The sequence below is a fragment of the Lygodium microphyllum genome, chromosome 18 (assembly GCF_053477565.2).
Source record: "Lygodium microphyllum isolate KBCC chromosome 18, Lygodium_microphyllum_v1.1.10, whole genome shotgun sequence".
Classification (NCBI taxonomy): Eukaryota; Viridiplantae; Streptophyta; class Polypodiopsida; order Schizaeales; family Lygodiaceae; genus Lygodium; species Lygodium microphyllum.
The window spans coordinates 9,953,390-9,978,003 of NC_141152.1; the positions used below are offsets into that span (position 1 = coordinate 9,953,390).

Consider the following 24,614-nt stretch of genomic DNA (forward strand, 5'->3'; position numbering starts at 1 on the left):
ACATAGAAGCAATAGTTGACAAACATAGACAAGGTTAGGAATCTTGAGCAAACCACCATCTGTGAGAAAAATGCAACCGTGACAAGGTACAACAACCTATACAGACACCCAACAAGATGTAAAAAGTATTATTGTTTGAAGAGAAAAAAACCTCATTTAACATAGCAAAAAAATAAAGTTCAAAAACACAATCGGATACTCAAGCTATATAAGTAAACATATTCTCGTTTTGAGATTTTGTACACATTCAAACAACGTTAAAAATTATCTACAAACTACTTTGCTTTAAAACACGTCATATATCTGAACACCATCAATAAAATTACAATATAATAAAAATGCAAGAATTGCATATGGAACTTCTTATTCCTTTGTTGGTATCTATCAACCTAGTTTGAGGAAAGAAGTATAAGTGGGGACCATTAGATAACACTCTACTTTGGGCCCGTTATTTCCGGTGTCACTAAGACAATTATCAAACCAATCCCTCACTAGCTTCAACAGAAGAAGCCACAAGGGCACCATCGGGACTCCGGCCCCTCATGGTACAATATAAGAGAGTAGCATCGAACTGGCTCAGAGTGTCGCGAAACCCTTGTTCCCAACTTTCCCTCCAAAAGGCCGTGGTGTCGTCGTTCTTGCTGGGAACTTTTCTGCTCCTCGGCGTTAGTTGGCTTCTTCGTCGGCCCTCCGAGCAGTCGCGATGCCTTTCCAGTTGCAGCCGTATGGCGTGCAAGCCATGCTCAAGGAAGGACACAAGCACCTTTCTGGTCTGGATGAAGCGGTTCTTAAGAATATCGATGCCTGCAAGGAACTCTCCCACATCACGCGAACCTCCCTCGGGCCCAATGGTAAGTCTCCTTTGAATAACAAATACCTTTTCCTTCATTTCTTCACCTCCTTCCTCACATCTATCTGTTTGCTTATCTCACATTTTAATTCGAGGAAGATGTCGTTGGACAAATTGCTTGTGCTTTCTCCATTCTACGGAGTGTAGTTTGAAACATAAAATGCGAGGCCTTGGTAACTGGTGGCACAGATATTTTATTTCGTATCCTGATTATTGTCTAGTTGATCGATCGATGTGAGATGTAGTGGAGGATCGATTCACAATCATGTTCCCAAAGTTCTCTCTATGTAAGAAAACTTGAAGCATGCAAGATTCGATAATGCGGGTCTCTTTGAGCGTTTCTCTTTGGGAGCTCTAGGTGCGTTCTGTCAGGCATACAATAGTGTAGTGTGATTTCTTTTTCCCTCGAAGGTAATCCCTGCACAATACCATGGGCTTATCCCTTTTGAAAAACATGTTGGAGTTTTAACTGCATGAGTTGAATCCAACTGAACCTGAATGCTCTTCAGCAAGAGTTTAGCAGGCATGCCTCACACTATCTTGCTAACTCTGAGTATGCAATAAGATTTTTGCAGGTATCAATCTCATATTATCATGATAAGTTTGAGTATTTAGGGCCCTTTTAGATTAGGCCGGATGGATGCTCCATAAATCACATGGTCCCCTTTTTAGTTGTGAAAAAAATTTGCAGATGATCAACTCTTATATAAGCTATTGAATGATTAGTTGGTTTATGTGGCAAAACTAGATCATTTTATGATGGACATTGGCTTATTCCTCACGTATCTCATAATTTTGTTGGGTGAATCTTGCTATTGTCCATCACCTATAGATGGGACATTTATGTCACGTGATGGACATCACTTTGACCCATCTCTCTTTACATGTTAAAGTTTTGCTCTTGTGTTCAACAGCTTTTACATGGCTGTTCACCAATTTGAATCCACCCTTAACAAAATTTTTGGAGCCATCTACTTGAATGCTATTTAGTAAGAGTTTTGGAGGCATTGTCTTGCACTGTGATGCTAAGTTAGAATTTCTCACAAGACCTTTAGAGGAATCAATCCATAGTCACAAGTGGGGAGGAATAGCCATCACGTGTGATTGTATAATCAAATGGAATGGGACATGGGATGGAAAGAAGCTATCATCTTTGTTATCCTCAAGTCCAAAAATGACCACCTCTTGTGACTATGAATCAATCTCTTAATGTTATGGTAGCTTGTAGGTTTTCCAATCATGACACAAGAGGTACTTGAGTAATTGCCTTATGGAAATCAACTTGCAAAAGGTGGTTTTACATCTTCGAAAGTCACATTTGTTGATAAAATGTAGTTGGAGTTGTCACATGATTTACTTATTTTGATTGTGCAACCCTACACTTAGGAGTATATCATTTGAATTCAAAAATTCTCTTTCTTTGACAATTGTGCTTCATTATTAGTGCCTATGCTCACATTCCAAAGAAACAAAGGGATAAGTCCAAGACGGCTTTCAAGAGATAGGTGTTTGTTGGCTACAATTTTTAGTTACAAGGGCACAGGATATATGATCCCATCTCATAGGATGTCTATACGAGCCAAGATGTGTTGTTCGCGTGGAGTTTCTAACGCTATAGGGGGAGCACCCTATTCTTGGAGATCCAGGTGATAGTTGGGCACGTAAGCAGAGTCTATGCCTCTTGAGGTTTTATTTATAAATTAGGAGATTGCTTCTCCATTGGCTTTCCTATTAGTGGATGTTCGAGAGACTTTGGTAGAGGCAGAGCGGTGAGGAGAGGATGAGCCTCCTCATTGTTGGGCTTCTGAAACACTCTGTGATGTGGGGGGTTGAGGGTCTTCTCGAGGAGTGCAATGAGTACTTGTACTAAGATGCTTACTATTATTCTTTAATACTTTGTTTTGATGCACTATAAGTTGTAGCAATGGAAAGAGTGAAAATTTCTTCAATAGAAGCAAGACGATATACTTCACGTGCTTCACCAAATTTGTGTTTATGTATTCATTCTTAGTCTCTAATGAGTTGGAAAGACTTGTCACAACAGCAATGTAACAATAATTATAGTAATCATGCAAAGGAGGTTGGGCAACAAGTTGTCATGTGTTTGTGATGGGCAGAGTTGATTATTGCTTGGTTGGTCAATCCAATTAAGGTTAGACAATTTGATGACATGACATCATAAAAATTTGAAAGTTAAGTTGGTTTTTAAATAAGGTTGTGACACAAGTAAAGATCGTTGGTGCAAAACACATGGATCTAACCTCTTAGCTAGTAGAGTTGAAAAGAGGATAGTCACTTAGGTAGTCAAGATGTGCACACATTGATCTTTGGGAGAGGTCTCATGTGCTTTTCAACTGTGGTAGGTGATTCCAAAACTCAACCATTAAGAGATGGCTTCGATACTTGTCAAGAATTTGAAGGCCTCACCAATAATATACTAGTTCATCATGAAAATGAACCTAGTGAATGAAGAAGGAAGATGTGGCAATCCTTAGTTGGTAGAGTTGGAGGGACAATCTATTGAGTTTAAAATGCATTACAAATTGATTAGCTCTTTAAATAGGCCCAAATTATGTAAATTACCAAAGTTTCATTGAATAGTGCAACGTTCTAGAGAGTTTTTGTGTCCCATAAGCAAAACCCTAATTTGGGAGGATTCTTTTGCATCCATAAATAGACAGGTTGCCCACCATTCAACCGATTCTTGTTTTATAGGTTTCCACCTTTAACACCTCCTTTAGTGGTTGTCCAACCTTTGTAAAATATTGCCACATCACCATTAGCCCTTGGGGGTGGTGCTTGTCTATTGTTGTTGCTCATTGTTTCCAATTGCTGGTGATTTCTCCTACAACCCTAAACAACAGCGTTTTCAAGTTTTGTAGGTTGGCTTATTGTTTAGCCATCTCTTGTGCATCAACTAGCTAGCATTTTTATTAGTATAAGCTTGTTTGACATTTGATACAACCTCCTCAACTGTTGTTCTATTGCCTACAAACTTGGTGACTAGATTTTAGTCTTTGATTGGTGGTACATTGTTGTGTTTATAAGTTTCTAGCTTGTTGCCCTTTGATATTTAGCACTCACTTTGGTTTGCTTGATGGTTATAGCACTCGAGATCCATCTTTAATGGATATCACCTCTTCGACTACTCCCTTGGCCCACTCCCATGAGAGCCACTAATTGTTGGACAACTTTGCCCTTGAGCATTTTGCACATTAGTCCTCTTTCTTCTTTGTTTGTGTTTGTGTTTTTGCATTTTGTGTTTTGTGCTTTGAGTTTTGCGTTTAGGGTTTGTGTTTATTTCATTTATTGTGTTTAGTTTATGTTTTCTCAATGCAAACCCTAGCTTATCTTCATAGAATTAAGCACCTAGGTAGTTGGGATGGCCTTGTAGTTGGTCTTACGAGAGTGCTTTGATACTGACTAAGTGTCGTAGCTTACTTAATACTCAACCTTGAGAGATGATTTTTATGCCATTCAAGAATTTGAAGGTACAACCACTAAGGTAGTAGTTCACTTGACATAAAAAATGTACATAGTGGTCCTCTTAACTGCCAAAATATGATGTACCAGCGAGATAGTAAAGTTTGCGGGGAGGAACACGGAGTGAACTCGGCAAACATGGAGAAGAGAAGAGAAGAGAGAAGAAACTCTGATGAATGGAATGATGAAGTTCCGAATCATGGAGTGAATGTGGTACAAGGGACCAAGGGTGTTGTAGCACAAGGAAGATGATGAAGACAATCACGAACCACGAACTGCAATGTCCTCTTGAAGGGGTGTGAGAGTAGTGGAGAGACTGGAGAGAAGAGATGACGGACTGAATGAATCAGCCGTGAGGAATGAATGAGAGTGGCCTATAAATAGGCATAGTCAGTCTAGGATGGCGCCTCTTTTTGGGGCTGCAAACCCTAAACGCAAAATGCAGAAACGCAAAAAACGCAAACTGCGGGTGAAGGGTTTCTCAACACCCCCTCTCAAGCCCAAAAAGGGGAACAAGAGAAGAGTGAGGTGGAGATGCAATGCTACATGTTGAAAAATGCTCATGCAGCAGGTGCCACTTGGACCATGTCCCTTGTGGGAAAATTGTTCACATGCCCAAGTGTCCTAATACATAGATGATGAAATCATGCAATGCATAGGAGGAATATCGGACTTTGTGTGGTGTCGAGAACCATAAGGATATGCCCGTATTCGATCTCGGGAGGTGGCTCCGTGCTGACCAAGGGACGAAGGCAAGAAGAGAAGAGGAGGAAGAAGATGTAGAGAGTCCCTGAGATCCAAGATTTCCATCGAAAAGGGAACCTGCAGTAAAGAACAATAGACAGAGTGAATTGGAGAACCCAAAACTCAACCTCGAGATAGAAGCCACTAGCTCCGTGCATCCATGCTGGAAAGAATACGAAGGCCTCGTCACCAAGTCGCGGTTGAACCTCCGAGGTCCCAATCTAGGTGGTACGTGAAGATCTTGGGTATCAATAGAAGAGATGATTGGTTGAAGAAAGCCATCCCAAGAAAGTAGAGGATGGGTAAAGAACTTCATGTGGAGTAGGTTCCCTCTTTGAGGTGGGAGGTGGAAAGTCCAAGAAGAAGTAGATGTCCCCTTTGAGGGAAAAGAAATAACATTCCCCTTTAAAGTAGATAGGGAATCCAAAAACTCATGGATCACGAATTCTGAAATGTCTGCTGACGAAGGAAGTGCCACCGGTCAGGCGAAGAAGGTATCTGGGGTGCTGAAGAGCTCCCAGAGGTAGCCTCTCAAACCTGAGTAGTCGAGGGTGGGGAAGGGTGGGGCTCAGAATGAGCAAGAGGGGGATGCTATTTCTTTTCCCCTTTGAGGGAAAAGAAATAACATCCCCCTTTAAAGTAGATAGGGAATCCAAAAACTCATGGATCACGAATTCTGAAATGTTTGTTGACGAAGGAAGTGCCACTTGTCGGGCCGAAGCAGGTATCTGGGGTGTTGAAGGGCTCCCAGAGGTAGCCTCTCAAACCTGAGTAGTCGAGGGTGGGGAAGGGTGGGGCTCAGAATGAGCAAGAGGTGGGCAATAGTTGCTGTCTCTCAGTGGAATAGAATGGGTTGCCGAAGAAGAGAAAGGAGTCGAGCAACCACTGTCTCTTAAAGGAGCAGACTGACGGAGACGGTATCAAACAATCACTGTCTCTCGATGGAGCGGACTATAGATCTGTAGGTCGTGGAAGCCACTGTATCTGAAAATAAGTGGGAGAAGACTGTCGCTGGCATTCCTACGATCTCCAGGAGGTCATAGCACCAATCAATCCTCCATGTGCTCGAAAGGACTTAGTGCGCATTGGATGCGTATTATAGCCTTGAGCACAGTACTTTGATAACCGATGTAGAACGATCTTGTGGCCCAGAAAGGAGAGGTGGCACAAGGAGTGCCTGGTGGAAGATGCATATACTCCGGGGGGGGGGTGGGGAGCAAAGGTTGATGTCAACAGTCTTCGGTGGGATGACCATTCGTGCCGCAATAGGAACACCCAGCAAATTGGTCATCTATTGGTAAAGAAGCCATGGATACCAGTGTGCCTTGCTGAAGAAGGAAGAGGTGGAAGAGGTCAGCCACGAACCATGAACCGCAATATCCGCCTCAAGGGGTGTGAGGGCAATGCAAAGCACGAACCGCAATGTCTGCCTTAAGGGTTGGGAGGGTAGTGGAAGGGCTGAAAGTGAGCTGTGAGTGAGAGGAGGATGTGACCAATAGTAAGAGGTTGCAACCAGTAGAAAAACGCAGGTGAGGAGAGAGAAAGACTAAAAACGTAGGTAGCAGGTGAGAGAAAGACTAAAAACGCAGGCAACAGGAGAGAGGAAGACTAAAAACGCAGGCAACAGCTGGACCGTGATGACGTGGTAGGCTGTATGGTAGCAGGTCTGCATAGGAACAACAGTCTCGTGGCTGGAATCAGCTCCAAGCTGTGTGAAGAGGGCTGAAAATCAGGCGCCAATTGATGGAGACAGCAATGGAGAGCTTCAGTTGAGATGTTCTCCGCGAACGAGGTGTGGGCAGCAAGTTGAAACACTTGAAATCTACAAAAACGAGATGTTGATGCAACGGAAGAAGAAGAGCAGTGGATGCCTAACTTGCCACCGGTCTTTGCCTTCACTGGAGTGGAGGATCTTCACTGCTAGGTGAGCAGATCCAGCTCTGATACCATGTCAAAGATGACGTACCAGCGAGATAGTAGGGTTGGCAGGGAGGAACACAGAGTGAACTCAGCAAACATGGAGAAGAGAAGAGAAGAGAGAAGAAACTCTGATAAATGGAATGATGAAGTTTCGAATCATGGAGTGAATGTGATACAAGGGACCAAGGGTGCCATAGCACAAGGAAGATAATGAAGATAGCCACGAACCATGAACCGCAATGTCCTCCTGAAGGGGTGTGAGGGTAGTGGAGAGGCTGGAGAGAAGAGGTGACAGACTGAATGAATCAGCTGTGAGGAATGAATAAGAGAGTGGCCTATAAATAGGCATAGTCAGTCTAGGATGGCACCTTTTTTGGGGCTGCAAACCCTAAACGCAAAACGTAGAAACGCAAAAAACGCAAAGTGCGGGTGAAGGGTTTCTCAACATTAACATGAAAGACTAGCTGAGTGGTAGTGAAAGAGTATAAGTGAAGTGCTACTCGAAACCCGATCTTTGAATTGAGGACATTGTCTTTGTCTCCATGCGAATCAAGGATGCAGAGGTATACTCACCAACTCTAGGATAAGAAAACCATGCCTTGAGCCTAGCCAAGACCAGTACATTCTTGCAATGTTAGTCATGATGTGAATTACAAAACTTGGCATGTAAATACTAGAAGAAAAACTAGAGCTTGCATACCAATTGTTTCATATTGAGACTCTTTTGGTACTTAGACAAAAATGATTCCAAGTGATTGTGTGTAATGGAAAGTAAATAAAATGAGTGAATGAATACAAAGTAGAAGGCAAAGAAAAAGTGCTAAGTTTATGGGAGCCTAAAGAGATGTAAGATAATTTATGTAGCTTGTAGCCTAAAGGGATAAGACTATCAAAATCCATGGGATTGTGTCTTGATTAGTCTAAGGATCCTAAGGGTAACCTAGGAGTCTTGGGAATCTAGACTAATGGTGGATAATGATTGTACCAATTAGATACATTGTTGCATTGGGGGATATACGAACAAAACGGTCTACTATTTTGGTCTCTCGAGGTAGTATTTCACATGTAGGGATGGTAGGTCAACTTGTTATTAGCTTATAGAGATGTAGTTGTAACTGCCTTGCCCTAGCTTATGCCCTCGAGGGGCTTCAAGCCCCCCTGTTGCCACTGATGGTGGTAGAGACAACAATGTTCGATACCTTCATCTCCCTCGTCACTAATGATTAAGATAGTTGTGTCCGCACATTCTCCTTTTCTTTAGTTACTTGTGGTTGAGTTAGGTGTACCTACACCTCTACCTTCCTTGCAGTTGCCAACAGTTAACCCTTGTAGTCATGGCCTTCACAAATAGTTTAATAGAGGGTTTTAGTGTCTTAGGGTTTTGGCACTCAATAGGGGGGACGAGACTCTCCACTTACAGGAGAGAGGAGTTTGTGCCATGAGTCTTGACCATCCAATAGAGGGCGAGGATGCTCCTGTTCTAGGAGAGAGTATGTGACGAGATTTTCCTACTCGAGATGTTGCAAATGTATAGAGGCATTATTTAGTTTATAGGATTAGGTAGAGATTTTAATGCTTAGCTTTGGCATTATTAAGTTGTGCACATGTGAGGTGCATATCAATTATGTCATGTTGATGGCCTAAGTATCTCAAGCGAGTAGTGGATGACATTGGCAAAAGTTGTATAAAGTTATGCTCGAGAAGTACTTGTGGGTGGAAATCAATTAAGTCTTGACAATAGTACATTGTTAGGGGGAATGCCACCCTTTATCATTATGCCTTAACACACCCACAAGTGAGCACTTTTGTTTGCCTTGGGATTGTGGTGATGGATATTCCTCTCACTTTCCATGAATGCTCATCTTCTCATCTATTAGGCTCCCAGATATAGGGATTTTCATCCCTTGCTTGTGATGCACTGTCACATACTCCATGGATCACTCCAATGCAAGGATTTCCATCCTCTACCCCACGTGTCCCTATCCCTCTTCTATGGGCTATGCATGCGGTCATTGCACGTGTCCCTATCCCTCTTCTATGGGCTATGCATGCGGTCATTGCACCTATGCCTAGTCAATCCATTTTCACTTTTGGATCCATTGCGCACACTTCATCCATGCATGGTGGGCTCTTTGGGATTAGCTCCCAAGCGTACTCTTCCCTACCCTACCCATTCTACCCACCTTTTCATCTTACAATACTACACTCCTGTTGCTGTATGGCTAAGAATACCTTCATGTATACAATTAGTTTGAATGTATTGAATTTTACCACGTGGTTGAACTTCATGCAACAAGTGCTTGAATCTCAGTCTTTGGGACCTAGTTGTTGGTCTAGAGCCTATAATGGGTCCTCGGCTGGCTTACCTTGATCACATCCATCAATGGAGAGTTTGCAATGCCACAACCAATGTTGAGTTAATGCAGGGGTTGCTTCTTGAGTTCCACTCTTAGTTACAACATTCTCTTATGGTATTTGAGCCTTGGAAGGCATCTCATTGATGTTATGGGGCATGAGATTGCACTCGATGTATCAATTTCGTTTTTGAGCTTTAGGAGTTTTTTTAGGGGTTGCTTCTCGAGTTTCACTCTTAGTTACAAAATTCTCCCCTTGCATTTGAGCCTTGGAAGTCATCTCATTGATGTTATGGGGCATGAGATTGCACTTGATGTATCAATTTCAACTTTGAGCTTTAAGAGTTTTTTTATTAAGCAAGGGGATGATATGAAAGTCAAGTTGGCTGAATATTAGCGATTTGTTGTCAAGTTTGCCACAATAGACTCACCAAAGTCAGATGATGATCGGATTATGTTTTTTTGGAATAAATTGCCTAAAAAATACTTCCATTTCATTTAGCACATAATTGCGATGCCCAGATTGCCAATCTTCTCTGAGTTGGAGTGTCAGTTCTTGTATTATGTGAGGCTACATGATCAAGTCCTCAAGATGTAAGTGCGGTAAGAATGTGAGAATAACAATATTTGAACTTAACCAACTTGATCAATTATCACCATGAAAATCAATAGAGAGAGAGAGAGAGAGAGAGAGAGAGAGAGAGAGAGAGAGAGGAGTCGACACCACATTGAGAGGGAAACCTGTTCCTCCCTCGTTACAAGAATTTATTGAAATAAACCATGGGTACCAAGTGCGTGAACCATATACAAAGGGTTGATTTGTAGCAATTCTGAATATTAGGGTTTCGAAATCCTAATTTTTGTATACTCCAAGCAGCAAGCTGATTTTCTTCTTAGTGCTTGGACTAGATTAAGCTAAGTAGATAGTTCTTCTAAATCCTAATTTTTGTATACTCCAAGCAGCAAGCTGATTTTCTTCTTAGTGCTTGGACTAGATTAAGCTAAGTAGATAGTTCTTCTTGGATGAGTGATAGATATGAGAGTACAAAGCACGTGGTTGAAATCTCAACATGAGAGTTTATTTAAAATTAAGAGAGACTCCAATATGTAGTAGTGGGTCTTGGGTGCTTAAAAGTGGAAAATAGAGGCTAGAAATAACAAGTGTTTGTTGAAATTGACAAGTGTGGGGACTTTTGTCTCTCCAAAAGGACACGTCTAAGATGCCACATGTCACTTTTTTAGAGGAAGAAGTTTTTGAACCTTCTACTTAAAAAATCTCTCAAATGGTTAAGAATTTGAGATAGCTATTGAAGACAAAATTGCTCCTTGTAAAATTCTAGAGCCTTTGACGTAAACATAATTTTCATTTGAGCAAGTTTGAAAAATAGTAACCTCCTAAATTTTAGGAGTTGCCAAATTTAGATTTTGGAGAGCTGCATTATATAGGTTCACCGGTCCATGGTTTGTTTCTTTGATCATGAGCATATGGTTTCACATTTTAAAACCACTTCTTATATGGTCTTCTAGTCCACATGACTATTCAAGTATAAAAGTCTTAGTGATATGAGCTTTTTGGTCAATCTGACTACTCGACTAAATTTTTAATTTCTCTTGGGCATCTCGTCAATGACGACCCAAGCATAATTCAAGGGCGTTTTTCCATTGGCCATCCTTGAATAGAAAGATGAATAATTTAATCATATTTTGAAATACTTAAATAATACAAATTATCTTTCAGAGTATTTAAGCATTGAGTTAATTTGAATCATTGAGCCAATATGTTTTGGTAACAATTGACAAACAAAAGGTTGGTTACACAAGGAATTCTCTTCATATTTTTATTTAGAGAGGGGTTTGGTTGCCTCTTCTTTACAAGGGAAAATTGAAGGTGGCAAGAACTGAAGATTCGAAGGCAACTCAAACTAAGGGTGACACCCCTTCCTTAGATGAAAACAAAGATTCAAAACCCATTTGGTAACAACTCCCTAAGAAAAATGGGTTTTGCATACATTGCTAGGAGATTGGGCCATGTGGACGAGAAGTGTTGTTCCAAGGTCTAGTCTTTCTTCTAAGAAACCTTTGTAGACCATTGCAATTGCCTCTACTCTTGTTGGAGGGTCTAGTGGAGCTATGCCTCTTGCATTTGCTTCATTTGCTCCTTCTACCCCTATGGTCACTGGACATATGGCATGTGCCCGGCCTCTTTTAAGACCCTTGAAGGCTTAGTTGATTGGTTTGCTATAGCAGTTCATCACCCATTGCACTCTTTGCATCCATTTCTAGGCTACATATATACATAAAATAATGTGAATAAATTTGTAGGTCATAATTGTAGCAAAATTCATCTTATAAAAGTATGCATTTATTTTTTCTTCTAATAGCATTTAACAACTTTCAGTAAGTAGCTAATCAAATAAATGATAGATTATTTGTGTATAAAGTGTAAGGGTAAATATTATTATACATCATTCGCAATTATGTCTCAAATCATGTAAAATTTTAAACAATTAAAAAATGCAAGGTATAAAAGATTTTGTTTTTGAGGAGATAAGAAGCTCACATAAATAATATCCATATTTTGAAATAATTAACTTCTGATACTTGTATAATATTCATTATATACTTTTATAAAATAAATTATGTGCAAATAGTTTTATTTTTAATATAGTAATAGGTTTTCATTGATCCGTTTTGGGTTGGAGACATGGGATGCGCATCGCCACTTTCTTGGTTTTATCTTCCTAGGAGATTTAATCTTCTATTAGCATGGATGCTTCCCCTTCCAAGGCAAACATGTAGCATCTCTCAAGATGATATAATGGTGGTGAATTCTACCTTGCTCTTTCAATCGGGGTGCTTCATCTTCATCTTCATCTTCATTCTCATTTTCATCTATCTTCATGGTTCTTGGCACCACACGAAGACTAACATCAGGCTCCTCTTTCTCTTTCGGCCTCGATATCCAAGGTTCAGAGGGGGTCTTTACCCTTTCTTAGTATTCTCTAAGATTCCACATTTGTCTTCGACATCGGTCTCCCTTTCTTGTCATATCTTCCCTTTGTATTGCATGATCATCATCATCTTTGTACAAGGGCGCTTGGGCAAGTGAACAATTTTCCCATGGAAGGGACTGTTCAACTAGCACTTGTGGCATGCACATTCTCATCATGTAGGACACTTGGATGGATCTCATTTTGTAAAGCACACTTGAGCGGATCTTGAGCTATCTCCATTGGCAGTTCTTCACCTCGTTTACGACCACCTCACTATAGTTATTCACCACTTTTCCTCTTTATCGATACCCACGAGTGTTTGGGATAGCTTCTTTGTTTTGTGATGTGTTGGATCTAACCATCCCTTTTCATTCTCCCCATGGGGCACAATTGCTTAAAAGGTTGCAAACCATATCTATTCACAAAAAAAAAGAAGTTCAATGTGGTTCTATTTGCCTTTGTAGGTTTTGGTAGGCCATGGGGCAATCAATGAGCACCATTTGTCCAGTACCTTGGTCTCTTTGGGTTGATCCATGTGGACTTCCTTGTAAGATAACCATTGCCTCTACAGTCTTAGTCGGCCTTTGGGTAGCCGACGTGCACCCTTTGTTTGATGCCCTGGTTGCTTTGGGGTGAGATGCCTTGGGGTCCAAATGGGCTTCAACTTTTCTTCCAGTTCCTTCTTGGTTCCAATTTTGAGCTTGAGAGGGAATGTTGAGTTAGGAATACATTCCATATTGATGAGCTCTTTAAAACAGCTCCAAAACATGTAAAGTATTAAAGGTTTCGTTAAATGGGGACCGGTTCTAGAGAGTTTTTGTCCCCCACATGCAAACCTTAATTTCGGAGGCTTCTTCTGCATCTATCTCAATCTCGAACTCTTGTGTCTCGAGGATTGAGGCAAAGATGTTGAGCAGGAGAGTGTGTTGTAGTCTTGATGGATTTCGAAATTTAGCAAAGGTAGCCTCTGAGAGTCATACATCTGCAAACGCAGCTATGGAAGCTAGACTTGATGATGTAGACAAGCAGTGAGGAGAGAGAAAGACTGAAAACGGAGGTACTCGAGGAGAGAAAAATTGGACAATAAGAGAAAACTGAAAATGCAAATGCTGATGTGGTCCTCTTAGGCAGGTGATAGCTAAAACAATAGGGCGACAATCTTTGGATGGTTGCTAGGAGCAAGAAGTGGTCCAGAATCAGTCGCCAATTGTGAAGGGAAGTCACCAGGCAGCAAACACAGCAATTGTGTGGCTAGATCAGCAAGGCAATGGTTGGAAGGTGAGAGAACAGGAGGACAGAGGGAAACATGTGCCAAGGTGATGTAGACAACAATGGGCAGCTTGGATGAGATGCTTTTCGTGAATGGTGTGTGGGCAATGAAGCTAGAGGGCTTGAAAATTGCAAAAACGAGATTAAAATGAATGGAGGGCAGCATGCTTATTTATAGAAAGTTTTGGGACCTTGTCCTGTGCACCATTTCAAAACTCTCTTGAACTGTGCATCATTTCAGTGTTTTAATTAATTAAACATTTTTGGGGTTGTTTAAGTGGCTAGTTCAAAACATAATGCTTTTGTTAGCTCAATACCCCCTCTCAAGCCCAAAAACTAAGCTAAAAAGAAAGGCCAACCTAGATTTTGGAGTGTTTTAGTTTGTATGTGTTTTTACACCAAATCCCAAAGCAGCTAGGGTATCGGACTAAGGGTGCATGGTGGTTGTCCAGTGGCCTACTAAGACTATAGAGGCGATGGATATCTTACCAAGGGAGTCTAAGTGGTTACCCCAGAGAGGCCAGGGTATGGGACAAGGGTGCATGTTAGCTGCCCAATGGCCTACCAAGTCTTGCAAAGGTGGATGGAATTACATTGTTTCTTTTTTTTGGGTGGGTTAGTGGTTTTGGTTTAATAATGATTGTTTCAAAAGTGGAGATAGCGGTCGATTAAGTAATGAATGAGAGACTAGTAGCTAGACTTGAAGGTTTTCATAAAATAAGCAAGCTATACCTACCGCGATTGGAAGTTGATGATGAAGGAAGAGGTTAGAGGTGTGTGAAGCAAATATGGTGGGTATGTGGAGAGGCAAAAAAGCAAACTAGCAAGGCTAAGCAAGCAAGGGAGGCTGGCTTCGAGATTGTCATGTGCAATGCCGCGAGTGTGGCGGATCTAGAGTCAATCACTTAGAAAGACCGAAAAGGGATAAATGTGCATAGATGCATGTTTAGAGAAAATAATGCCACTACACTGGAGTGATGCAAGAGGCAATGTAAGTGTGATCATGCTCATGCAAAATACTATGCAACAGTGCCCTCATAGGGAAATTGTTCACTTGCCCAAGGCCCCTTTTATTACAATTATGTCATCTTGATGATGGAGACGAAGATACAATGTTTAAAAATGTGCAATAAGTATAATGGATGAATCAAATTCTATAAGCATCATCATTGTTACTATCAAGAGGAGAAGTTGCCTCCCTCAAAGTGGAAGGGAAATTTATAGACCGCCCCCCCTCTCACCATCGGACAATGGAAGGAGAAGTAAGCATCCTATCTATCCACAAGATGTTGATGTCGATGGGGAAAAGAAGTAGCATCCAAAGAAGAAGAGTGAGATACATATCTAGGTGAAAACTTGTCAAATGAATAGCCTCCAAGGTGGCCTTTAAAGTAGCAATGACAAATCTTGGGAAAGAAACGCCACCAAAAGATGCAACCATGAGGAGTGCCAAATGATCCAAGGCTTCGCTCTGAGGTAGGTGGTAGATCTTGTAGAAGCGAATGCAATGGCAAAAGGAAGCAAAAACTACATAAGATCATATAACATGTAGATCTCAATTTCAATAGAAAGTGCAAGTGGGTGTTGTATACAAATGTGAAAAGACACCCACTACCAAAAGATAGGCACACTAAGAATGTAAGAGACTAAAGGAAAAAGGTGCAATGGAAAAGAGAAAACAAACTAGAGTATGCCCTACAAGGATCAAGTGATGTGTAGGTGGGAAGTGGAAAGGAACCATAGTCAGTACCATGGAGATCTGAACCAAAGGAAGGCTCCACAATCTTTTGGGCTGAAGGGTCTCCAGAGAAAGTGGGCTCCAATGCTTTTGGCTACGTACATGAAGGAGAGGGAAACTCTAAGTGGGAAGGGATTCATCAAGTCTTTCCTCAAGATAGACAACATGTGTTCGAGGATAATTGAAGTCTGCAACATTTGGATGGGCAGACATTTCTAATAACTTCTCAGGTGAAGAGGGAGCAGAAGAATCAGTTGCCATGTGAGTAGTGGGTCTACCTTGTCTCGGTTGTGGAGGGGGGATAGGAGTGCCCTTAGTGGATGTGCTTGAGACGTGAATCATGGACGGACTGTCCTTAACCTTGAAATGACATTTGTTGTCGAAGTGGCAAGTCTTTTGACAATGTTGACAATATTGATTTTTCTTTGGTACTTTTTGCCACTCGGGTTTAAGTTTTGACATGGAGGCTCCTAGTGACCCTCTAGTTGGGGTTTGATTTGGATTTTGAATAGAAATTTGAGTTTGCTTGTGTGAGAGTGCGCAACAGAAGAAGAAAACACGAACATGGAGGAGAGAGAGAGAAAGCAGAGAATGAAGGAAGAAGATCTGCACTGACTGAAATGGATGCTGAATACTCTGAAATGGACTGATCAGTCCCTGCACGCAGCTCGGAGCGTCAGTGAGGGCACCAGATCAGGCTGAAAACAAGGGCAGAACCGATGCCGGAGTGGGAGAGGAGAGAGAGTGCGCTGAATCTGAAAGACAGAATGGACTGATGGGGCCAGTCCTAAAACTGGCCGACAGCCCTAAAAGTGGCCGATTGGCCCTAATCTGGCCGACTGGCACACAAAGCAGCCAATAAAGGCTGACTGCCACTCGAGAAGGGAATGCACACAAAAATCAGCAACACATAAATTGACAGAGCTCCTTTGTCTCTTGCCAGACTCTGACAGGAGCTCACAACTAGGAGATGACAGACTGAGAATGAAATAGAACAGGCTAACACCCACCCCCTCTCAGATCCTAGGAGGGTCTGAAGACCTAACAACCGCATGTGATGAAGCAAAGAAGCCTGAGGCAAAGGCTTCGTGAAGAGATCAGCCGCATTGTCCGCCGTGGGACAATAGGCCACTGCCAGCTCCGAATCCACAATCCGCTCTCGAACATAGTGGTACTGAATCTAAATGTGCTTTGTGCAAGCATGAAACACCGGGTTCTTGGCCAGAGCAAGGGCACTCTGGTTGTCCACGCGCAGCTCCGTAGGTCCTATCTGGGAAAAGCCAATCTCCGCCATCAAGCGACGGAGCCAAACTGCCTCCATAGCGGTTGAACATAAGGCCTGATACTCAGCCTCTGTAGAAGAAAGTGCCACAGTAGGCTGCTTCTTGCTGCTCCAAGAGACAACACCGGATCAAAGGGTGAAAGCATAACCTGTAGTGGATCGTCTCGAACCCACATCACTTGCCCAATCAGAATCACTCCATCCAGAAAGATTAATCCCATCTCCATACATGATCCCGTAGGATCGAGTCCCCTGTAAATACCGAAGAACACGCAAGGCTGCCCTCCAGTGATCCTGTGTAGGAGTCTTCATAAAAGAAGACAACAAAGCCACTACAAAAGAGATATCCGGCCTAGTGTGAATAAGCTAGATAAGAGAGCCAACAAGGCATCGGTAACGAGTGGCATCTGTAAGGGGGACTCCATCTGCCAAAATCTTGGACTCAGGGTCCATGGGGCATGAAATAGGCCGACTCTCGGCCACACCAAACTCCGAAAGAAGCTCGGAGATGTATCTGTGCTGCGAGATAAAAATGCCCTGTGCCATCTGATAGATCTCCAGACCAAGAAAGAAGTGAAGGATCCCTAGATCCGTCATGTCAAACTCCTGTCGTAGAATAGCCCGAGTATGCTCCACCTGTTGAGTGTCGCTCCCTGTAATAATAAGATCATCTACATACAAGATAAGCAAAACACAAAGAGAACCCACAACCCTAAAGTAGAGGTTGAGGTCATGATCGGAGCATTGAAAACCACTCTGTAGAAAGAAGCGGTCAATCCGTTGGTACCAAGCACGAGGAGCCTGCTTCAAGCCATAAAGGGCCTTCCACAGCCTATAGACATGATCCTCCTTTCCCTGCACAAGAAAACCAGGAGGCTGTGAAACATAGATCTCCTCCTCAAGGACGCCATTCAGAAAGGCTGACTTGACGTCCATCTGATAAACAGGCCAACGGTGGTGAGCTGCAAGAGCCAAAATAACTCGAATGGTAGACATCCGAGCTGTAGGAGCAAAAGTCTCAAAGTAGTCCAAACCTGCTCTCTGTGCAAAACCCTTGGCAACAAGCCTAGCTTTATTCTTGTCCAAGGAGCCATCTGCAAGATACTTGGTCTTAAAGACCCATTTCACACCTATCACCTTCCGTTTCTTGGGACGCGGTACAAGCTCCCAAGTATGGTTCCGCTCGATGGAGTCGAGCTCTGTCTGCATAGCCTGTCTCCAAATATCCTGTGCAAGAGCCTCCTCCACTGTGGAAGGCTCTAAATCCTGAAGAATCTGAGACATAAGAGCATAGTTCACACATAGTGAACTATCCCGTTGGGCTTGTAAGCGGGCGGATCTGCGTGGACCTGTAGAAGTAGGAAAGTGAGTAACACCTGAATCCTGCATAAGTTGGCGATACCACAAAGGAATCCTAAGAGACTCCTCCTGTTGCGAGGGAGACCCAGTAGTCTTCGGAACCTGTAAAGCACGTGTCTCTGAGAGGGACTCCCCCTCACCATCCCTGCTCACCTCAATCTTCCGTGTCGTTGGGTCGTAGAGCCGATATCCCTTTGTGGTCGTGCTATAGCCCATGAAGATAAGCTGTCGCGACTTAGAGTCGAGCTTCGTCTTCCTCTTCTTCTTGTCCACATGGACAAAAGCATCACATCCAAAGATGCGAAAGTGGGACACGGAAGGCTTCCTCCCAAAGAAAGCCTCAAAGGGAGTCATGTCCTGTAATGCTGAAGTCGGAGAGCGGTTGCGAATATGCACCACTGTAGCCACCGCCTCACCCCAAAGGAAAGGAGGAAGACTCCTATGCTCCAGCATAGATCGGGCCATCTCCACCATGGTCCCATTCGCACGCTCCGCCACACCATTCTCCGATGGTGTGTTCGGATGGGAATACTCCACCCGAATGCCGTGATCCTTGTAAAACTGAGAGAAAAGGTGAGAAGTAAACTCGCCACCGTGATCAGCTCGTACACCACGAACGTTGGAAGTTGTTTGTGTCTCCACAAACACCTTCCACTCGCAGAAACCGGAGTACGCCTCGCTTTTGTACTCCAAGAAATATGGCCACACATAACGACTAAAGCCGTCCACAATCAGCATCAAATACTTGGCCTTTCCAAGGGAGGCCGTGCCCATAGGTCCGCAAAGGTCGGTGTGAACCAACTCAAGTGGAGAAGTAGCCCTTCTAGAAGCAACCGGTGGGTGAGGCTGCCGATGCTGCTTGCCCCTCAAGCAGCTAGGGCACAAAGTGTGAAGAGGAGGGAAATCTGGAAGTCCCTCCACCATCTTCCTTCGAGAAGCCCGCCGAATAGAATCAAGGTTCAAGTGACCATAACGAGCATGCCAAAGTAGCCCAAGCTCGTGAAAAGCCCTCGCAGCCAAGGCTGTGAGCGTGTAAAGCCCACCCTCCTGTGGACCTGTCCAAAGAGCATTATCTGTAGAAGCATCCTCCACTGTGACTGCATCCTGTGTAAAAAATGACTCGGGTACCGAGCTGAGTAAGACCATGCACAGACAATAGATTAAAGCCCAAATCAAGTACATAAAGAACTTTGGCGGAAGAAGACCGCCTGTCAGAAAACATAGGTAGCGTCCCCACGCCTCGAACGGGAACTGTAGAATTGTCACCAATGGTGACGGTGCCCCCTCTGGAACGAAGATCCTAAAGCCAATCCTGTCTAAAGGTCATATGAGAAGATGCTCTGCTGTCCACGAGCCAAGGCTTCTCCTCAGTGGTAGAAGCTAGGGCTGTATCCTCCTCAACAAAGACATGCACAAACGCAGACTCTGTCATGGCTGGGGCCGCCTTCGAGTCCTTCTCCTTGGGCTTCAAATGGGGCTACTTCTGCCAACACTTCTCCTCGGAATGAGTGCCCGTGCCCTTTCCACAGTGTGGGCACTTGGGCTTCTTCTCCTTCGCATCCTTCTTGGCCTCCTTGTCCTTGGCCTTCTCCTTCTGCTGCTTCTTCTCCTTGCCGCCACCTGTACCTGCAGTAAAAGCCTTGGTGGAGCCACTGGCTCCCACCTCTCTGAGTCACTCGTCATGCTCCAAGACAAGCGGGGAAAGTTCCTCCTTTAGGAGTTGCTCGCGGGTCCTCGAGGTGATGAGGCTGGTGTAGAAGACATCATATCGGGGTGATGGCAGCTGAGTCAAGAGAATCATCGCCATATCCTTGGACGATATCACACGACCAAGAGAGGCTAGCTCGCCTCGCATGTCCTCCATCTTCGTGAGGTGCTCCTTCATAGAAGAAGAATCATCAAGACTGAGCATCCGCAACTTCTTCTCCAAAGAAATCTTGTGGGCAAACATCTTATGCTGATACAAAGACGCAAGCTTCTTCCACACTTCTGCCGCGGTCTTTAACCTGTGAACATGTACAAGAATCGAGTCATGAAGACTCATAAAAAGAAAGGAACGGGCTCGAGAGTTGAGCCTATCCCACAAGGCAGCACGGTCCATAGAGGCTCCATCTGACGAATCCACGGGGGGACGGTCGATGGGTGAAGAAACAAGCTCCCAGAGGTCGAATGTATCGAGGATGCACTCCACCTTGCACGACCAGAGGGAGTAGTTGGAACCATCCAACTTATCTTCCTTCGGAAAGAAAGGGAGAATAGGCACCTGTATAGAGGGAATCCTGTATAGAGGGAATCAAGGAAGGCATCCGAACATCTGAAGCAGTCGTCACGGATGGAACCTTCACGGTAGATGGAATCCTCTGAGATGCATGGATTGAAGAGGGACGAGTGCGAGGAGTCTCCTCCCGTCGTCGAAACGCCTGATAATCTCGTCTCCGCTCGAAGGAATGATGAGAGAGGAGCTCATCCTCTGAGTCGTCAAAGCCTGAAAACTGGTAAGACATCTTCCAATCTGCAAAACACCAAACACCAAAGAAAACTTTGCCGATGCCGAAGAATGACCAGCAGTATGATCACCAATCACCAAAACGCAGGCTAGGGAGGCCTAGTGACACTTGGAGCTGCAAAACGCAAGGTTGTCTGATGAATATCACCAAGACAGAAGCCGCCAGCACCAAAACGCAGCCTGGGAATAGGTCGCCAGCAGGAGAAGAGCCGCCTGGAGATGGAACGATAGCCAGATCAGCAAGGCGCAGGCTGGAGGAGTGTCGCCCAGCTGTAGGAGTGGCCGCCCTGACTGAAAACGCAAGCAGGAAGAGGTTGTTGATGACGTGGCAGCCATTGGAGAAGGCGCCTGCAGCAAACGCAAAGATTGGGACCTCCTGGAAGGGCCATCTTGGCTGTTGGAGATGAGGCGGCAGCAGCAGAAGAGGGGTATGGTCTCTCTCCAATCGATGAAGTCCTCCGTGCTCTCAGTTAGGCGATGATACCATGTGAGAGTGCGCAACGGAAGAAGAAAACACGAACACGGAGGAGAGATAGAGAGAAAGCAGAGAATGAAGGAAGAAGATCTGCACTGACTGAAATGGATGCTGAATACTCTGAAATGGACTGATCAGTCCCTGCATGCAGCCTGGAGCGTCAGTGAGGGCACCAGATCAGGCTGGAAACAAGGGCAGAACCGATGCCCGAGTGGGAGAGGAGAGAGAGTGCGCTGAATCTGAAAGACAGAATGAAGGACTGATGGGGGGGGGGCTGCTGCTATAAATAGTCCCCCAGCCCTAAAACTGGCCGACAGCCCTAAAACTGACCGACTGGCCCTAAACTGGCCGACTGGCACACAAAGCAGCCAATAAAGGCTGACTGCCACCTGAGAAGGGAATGCACACAAGAATCAGCAACACATAAACTGACAGAGCTCCTCTGTCTCCTTCCAGACTCTGATAGGAGCTCACAACCAGGAGATGACAGACTGAGAATGAAATAGAACAGGCTAATAGCTTGCTCTTCCCTTGTTGCCCCTTTTGAGAAGATGCAACAAAGGCTCCCTTTGTGCGGATGTCCCTTGAAACTTATCGAATAGCCAAGCATAACGTAGTAGCTAATACCCAAATTCATAGAACATGGGCATTTGAAGCTATGAGATCACTTGCTACACAAAATGGAAATATTCTCTCGGCAGCTTATTAAGGAACAATGTGACCTGATTGTTAGGGGACTTAAGGGCTCCAATAGTTGAGAATTTAGTGAGGAGACATTGATACTCAGCCAAGTCATCCTTATTAGTGGTTGTGAAGTTTTGTATCTCATGGTCTAAGTTGATGCGATGAGTTTGATCCCATGCCGCATAGTGGTCAACGAGATGGACCCAATGCTTAGAGCATAGAAACATGAAACGGGAAACGGGGAACGGGGGACGGAGACAGGGACGGGAACGCCAAACTTGGGGAACGGGGACGTGGGAACGGGAAGGGCATTTAAAAAATTAAAATTCATGAAAAAAATTTAATATTTCACTCATAATCCATGTGGACTTTGGAGTGTTAAAACTTAAAACCAAGGTATATAATCCACAAGGACAAATCATTTTAAGTTTTAACTTTAAGATATCATGCATCATTCTAAAACTACTCATTAGAAATTGAATTGCAACTTACAAGGCTCAAGAGATAAGCTATTCAATTATAAATAATAAAATCCATAATACATATGCCAAAAATGATAAAACAATGAACAATGAACTAAACTTTAAAGTCTAAGCTAAAAGAACATGCTTATGGTACCATTGCCAAAAAACTTAAAAGATTACAAATATGAAATTGAAGTCTAATCTTTAAAAGAACATGCTCATTGCTCCAAAAAAGACTACAAATATAAAGTCTAATCTCTAGACTGAAGCAAAATGCAGAATGCCAAAATAGCCCAAAGGGCAAGTGCAAGACTGTAAGATTTAGGTATAAATATAATATCGGCATGGCACAACTGTCAACAGCCCAAGTGTCACACTGTCATCAATGATCATAATATCATATATAATGTAAATGTGTCATGTATCATGAGACTCCTGATAAGTAAACTAAATCAAAGATCATGATCATGATCTGAGGCTGCTCTAGCCACTCCTGAGGTGCCAGCCTCATCATCATGTGTACCATGAATTGCTGCATCTCCCTCAACATCAGCATGCGTCTCCTCTTTTTGCTGCATCTCCCACTCTGTGAATGGATCAGGCTTTGTTGTCATACTGTTACATAACATCCTCAAATTAGCACTAACGAATACTAGATCGTTTGCTCTCTCCACACCAAGACGGTTCCTCTTCTTTGAAGCAATGTGAGCGTATGTACTCCACAATTGCTCCAAACAAGAGGAGCTAACGGATTGACTCAAAATACGGATGGCTAGTTGCTATAACTCAGGACCATTTGAACCATAGTTCTCCCACCACAAAGCTGCCCCAATCTTACAGCGATCCTCCTGTGCATCCCCTCAACCAAAAGAACCTCGAAAAGTCCTATAACATGAAAGCTGATCTCTGATCTTTCGTCTAGTGCCATGATTAGGCACTAGACGAGATAATATAAGTCTCCATGCATCCATAACCTCAGTGTCATTCTCCTGACCCTTGCCCTGGAACTCAGGATCCACAACAAATGCAGCTGCATGCATGGATGAGCTATAGGAGTTTCACCTCGTCACAACTAAATGGTGTATCTCCTCATACGCCTCATCATTTGGTGCCAACTCCTGCAACTTTTCATTCAGTCTATCCATAGCCTCATATACCTTGCCAATGCAAGGTTGCATAGCATTCATAATCCTCAATAAATGTACAATAGGTGATACCATAGCATCTATCCGCTTTACATCATCCCAAAAAGTGGAGTTATTTGCTTTCTCCAAGCATAAGATACCTGTAGGAGTATTTGCCAATGTTTGATGAGGTAAACTCATCACTAAGAAATAACTGTCTCAAGGCACCATTGCATTCTCTTAACTTGCCTAGCATCAAGAAGTTAAAGGCAAATCTGATATCAGAGTATTTTAAAAGTGTCTTCTTCGATCGCAAAGAGAAGTGATGGCGAAGAAACTGGTGATTCAAAACAAAGCTTACCATTTGAGCTCCTTGCTCTATGACAAGTGCAATCCATGACAAGTTACCAATATCCTTTAGTAGGTTGTTCAAGCAATGAGCCATACAATATGAAACTATGATATACGGATAATATTCCTGAATAATAGCACCTGCTGCCCTATTTGCAAGCTCTCCATCTGCAACAAATCCCACAACATGCTCTGGGCCAATAAGCTCAACACCTGTAATCCACTCTGTTGCAAGTACATCTGCTGACTTTCTCGTCCCCGATGCATCATGTGAAGATATAAAATACATTTCCCCACGAGAATAAGCAACCATACCATGAATGGATCGCTTGCGTGTATCACTCCAACCATCAGCAATCAAGGAAACTCCATTTTTAGCCCACATGCTCTTTCTAGTCACTGCTGCTTGCTCAACAAGGTGCTTTTCCTTGTCGAGCAAAGTGGTGCATAAGGTCTCTGATGATGGAGGTACATACGAAGGGCCATACTCACCAATCTTCTTGCACATCAATTTAAAATACTCTGACCTGGCTGCACGAAATTGAATGTGGTCATGATAAAAAAAGCGTGCCACTGATGTATCCACCTCTTCCTTCTTCTTGGGATCCTAACTAGCATTAAGTGTGCTTTGTCTACGTGCAACATGTGGTGTTGTTGATGCCATGGCCAATGCAATGCCTGCAGTAGGTGTGGAGGTAGCACTTCCTGATACTGACCCTGCTCTAGATACATCTGATGGGGATGGTGTTACAAAAGTTGCAGGGTCAACTGCAACACGTCGTGGTCTAGATGCAAGATAAGCTTGTTGACCTGCTACACGGTCATGAAGCTCCCTTTGCTTCTCCAAGGTCACATTGGGACAAAACTGCACCTCTGAATTTGGCTTATGTAGGAGATGAGCTCGGATCTGATTATGCATAAATATTAAAATGGAACAAATGGCAATTGGTATTTTATATTTTAATATTTAAGTAACTTTGAAAAATTAAAATCAATAAAAATTTGAAATACAAATGCT

At 43.4% G+C, this 24,614-nt stretch overlaps 1 protein-coding gene and 1 pseudogene across 1 annotated transcript in view; one reads left to right on the forward strand and one right to left on the reverse strand.

Annotated features, from left to right (window-relative positions):
- Nucleotides 1-502: 502 nt before the first annotated feature.
- Nucleotides 503-24,614, forward strand: part of LOC148020570 (TCP-1/cpn60 chaperonin family protein) — a 44,137-nt gene continuing 20,025 nt past the window's right edge. The window contains exon 1 of the mRNA XM_087698350.1: nt 503-851. Within this exon, the coding sequence (XP_087554476.1) occupies nt 704-851 (148 nt within the window). The 5' untranslated portion in view covers nt 503-703. The remainder of the gene's footprint in view (nt 852-24,614) is intronic.
- LOC148020571 (uncharacterized) lies at nt 23,650-24,260 on the reverse strand (annotated as a pseudogene).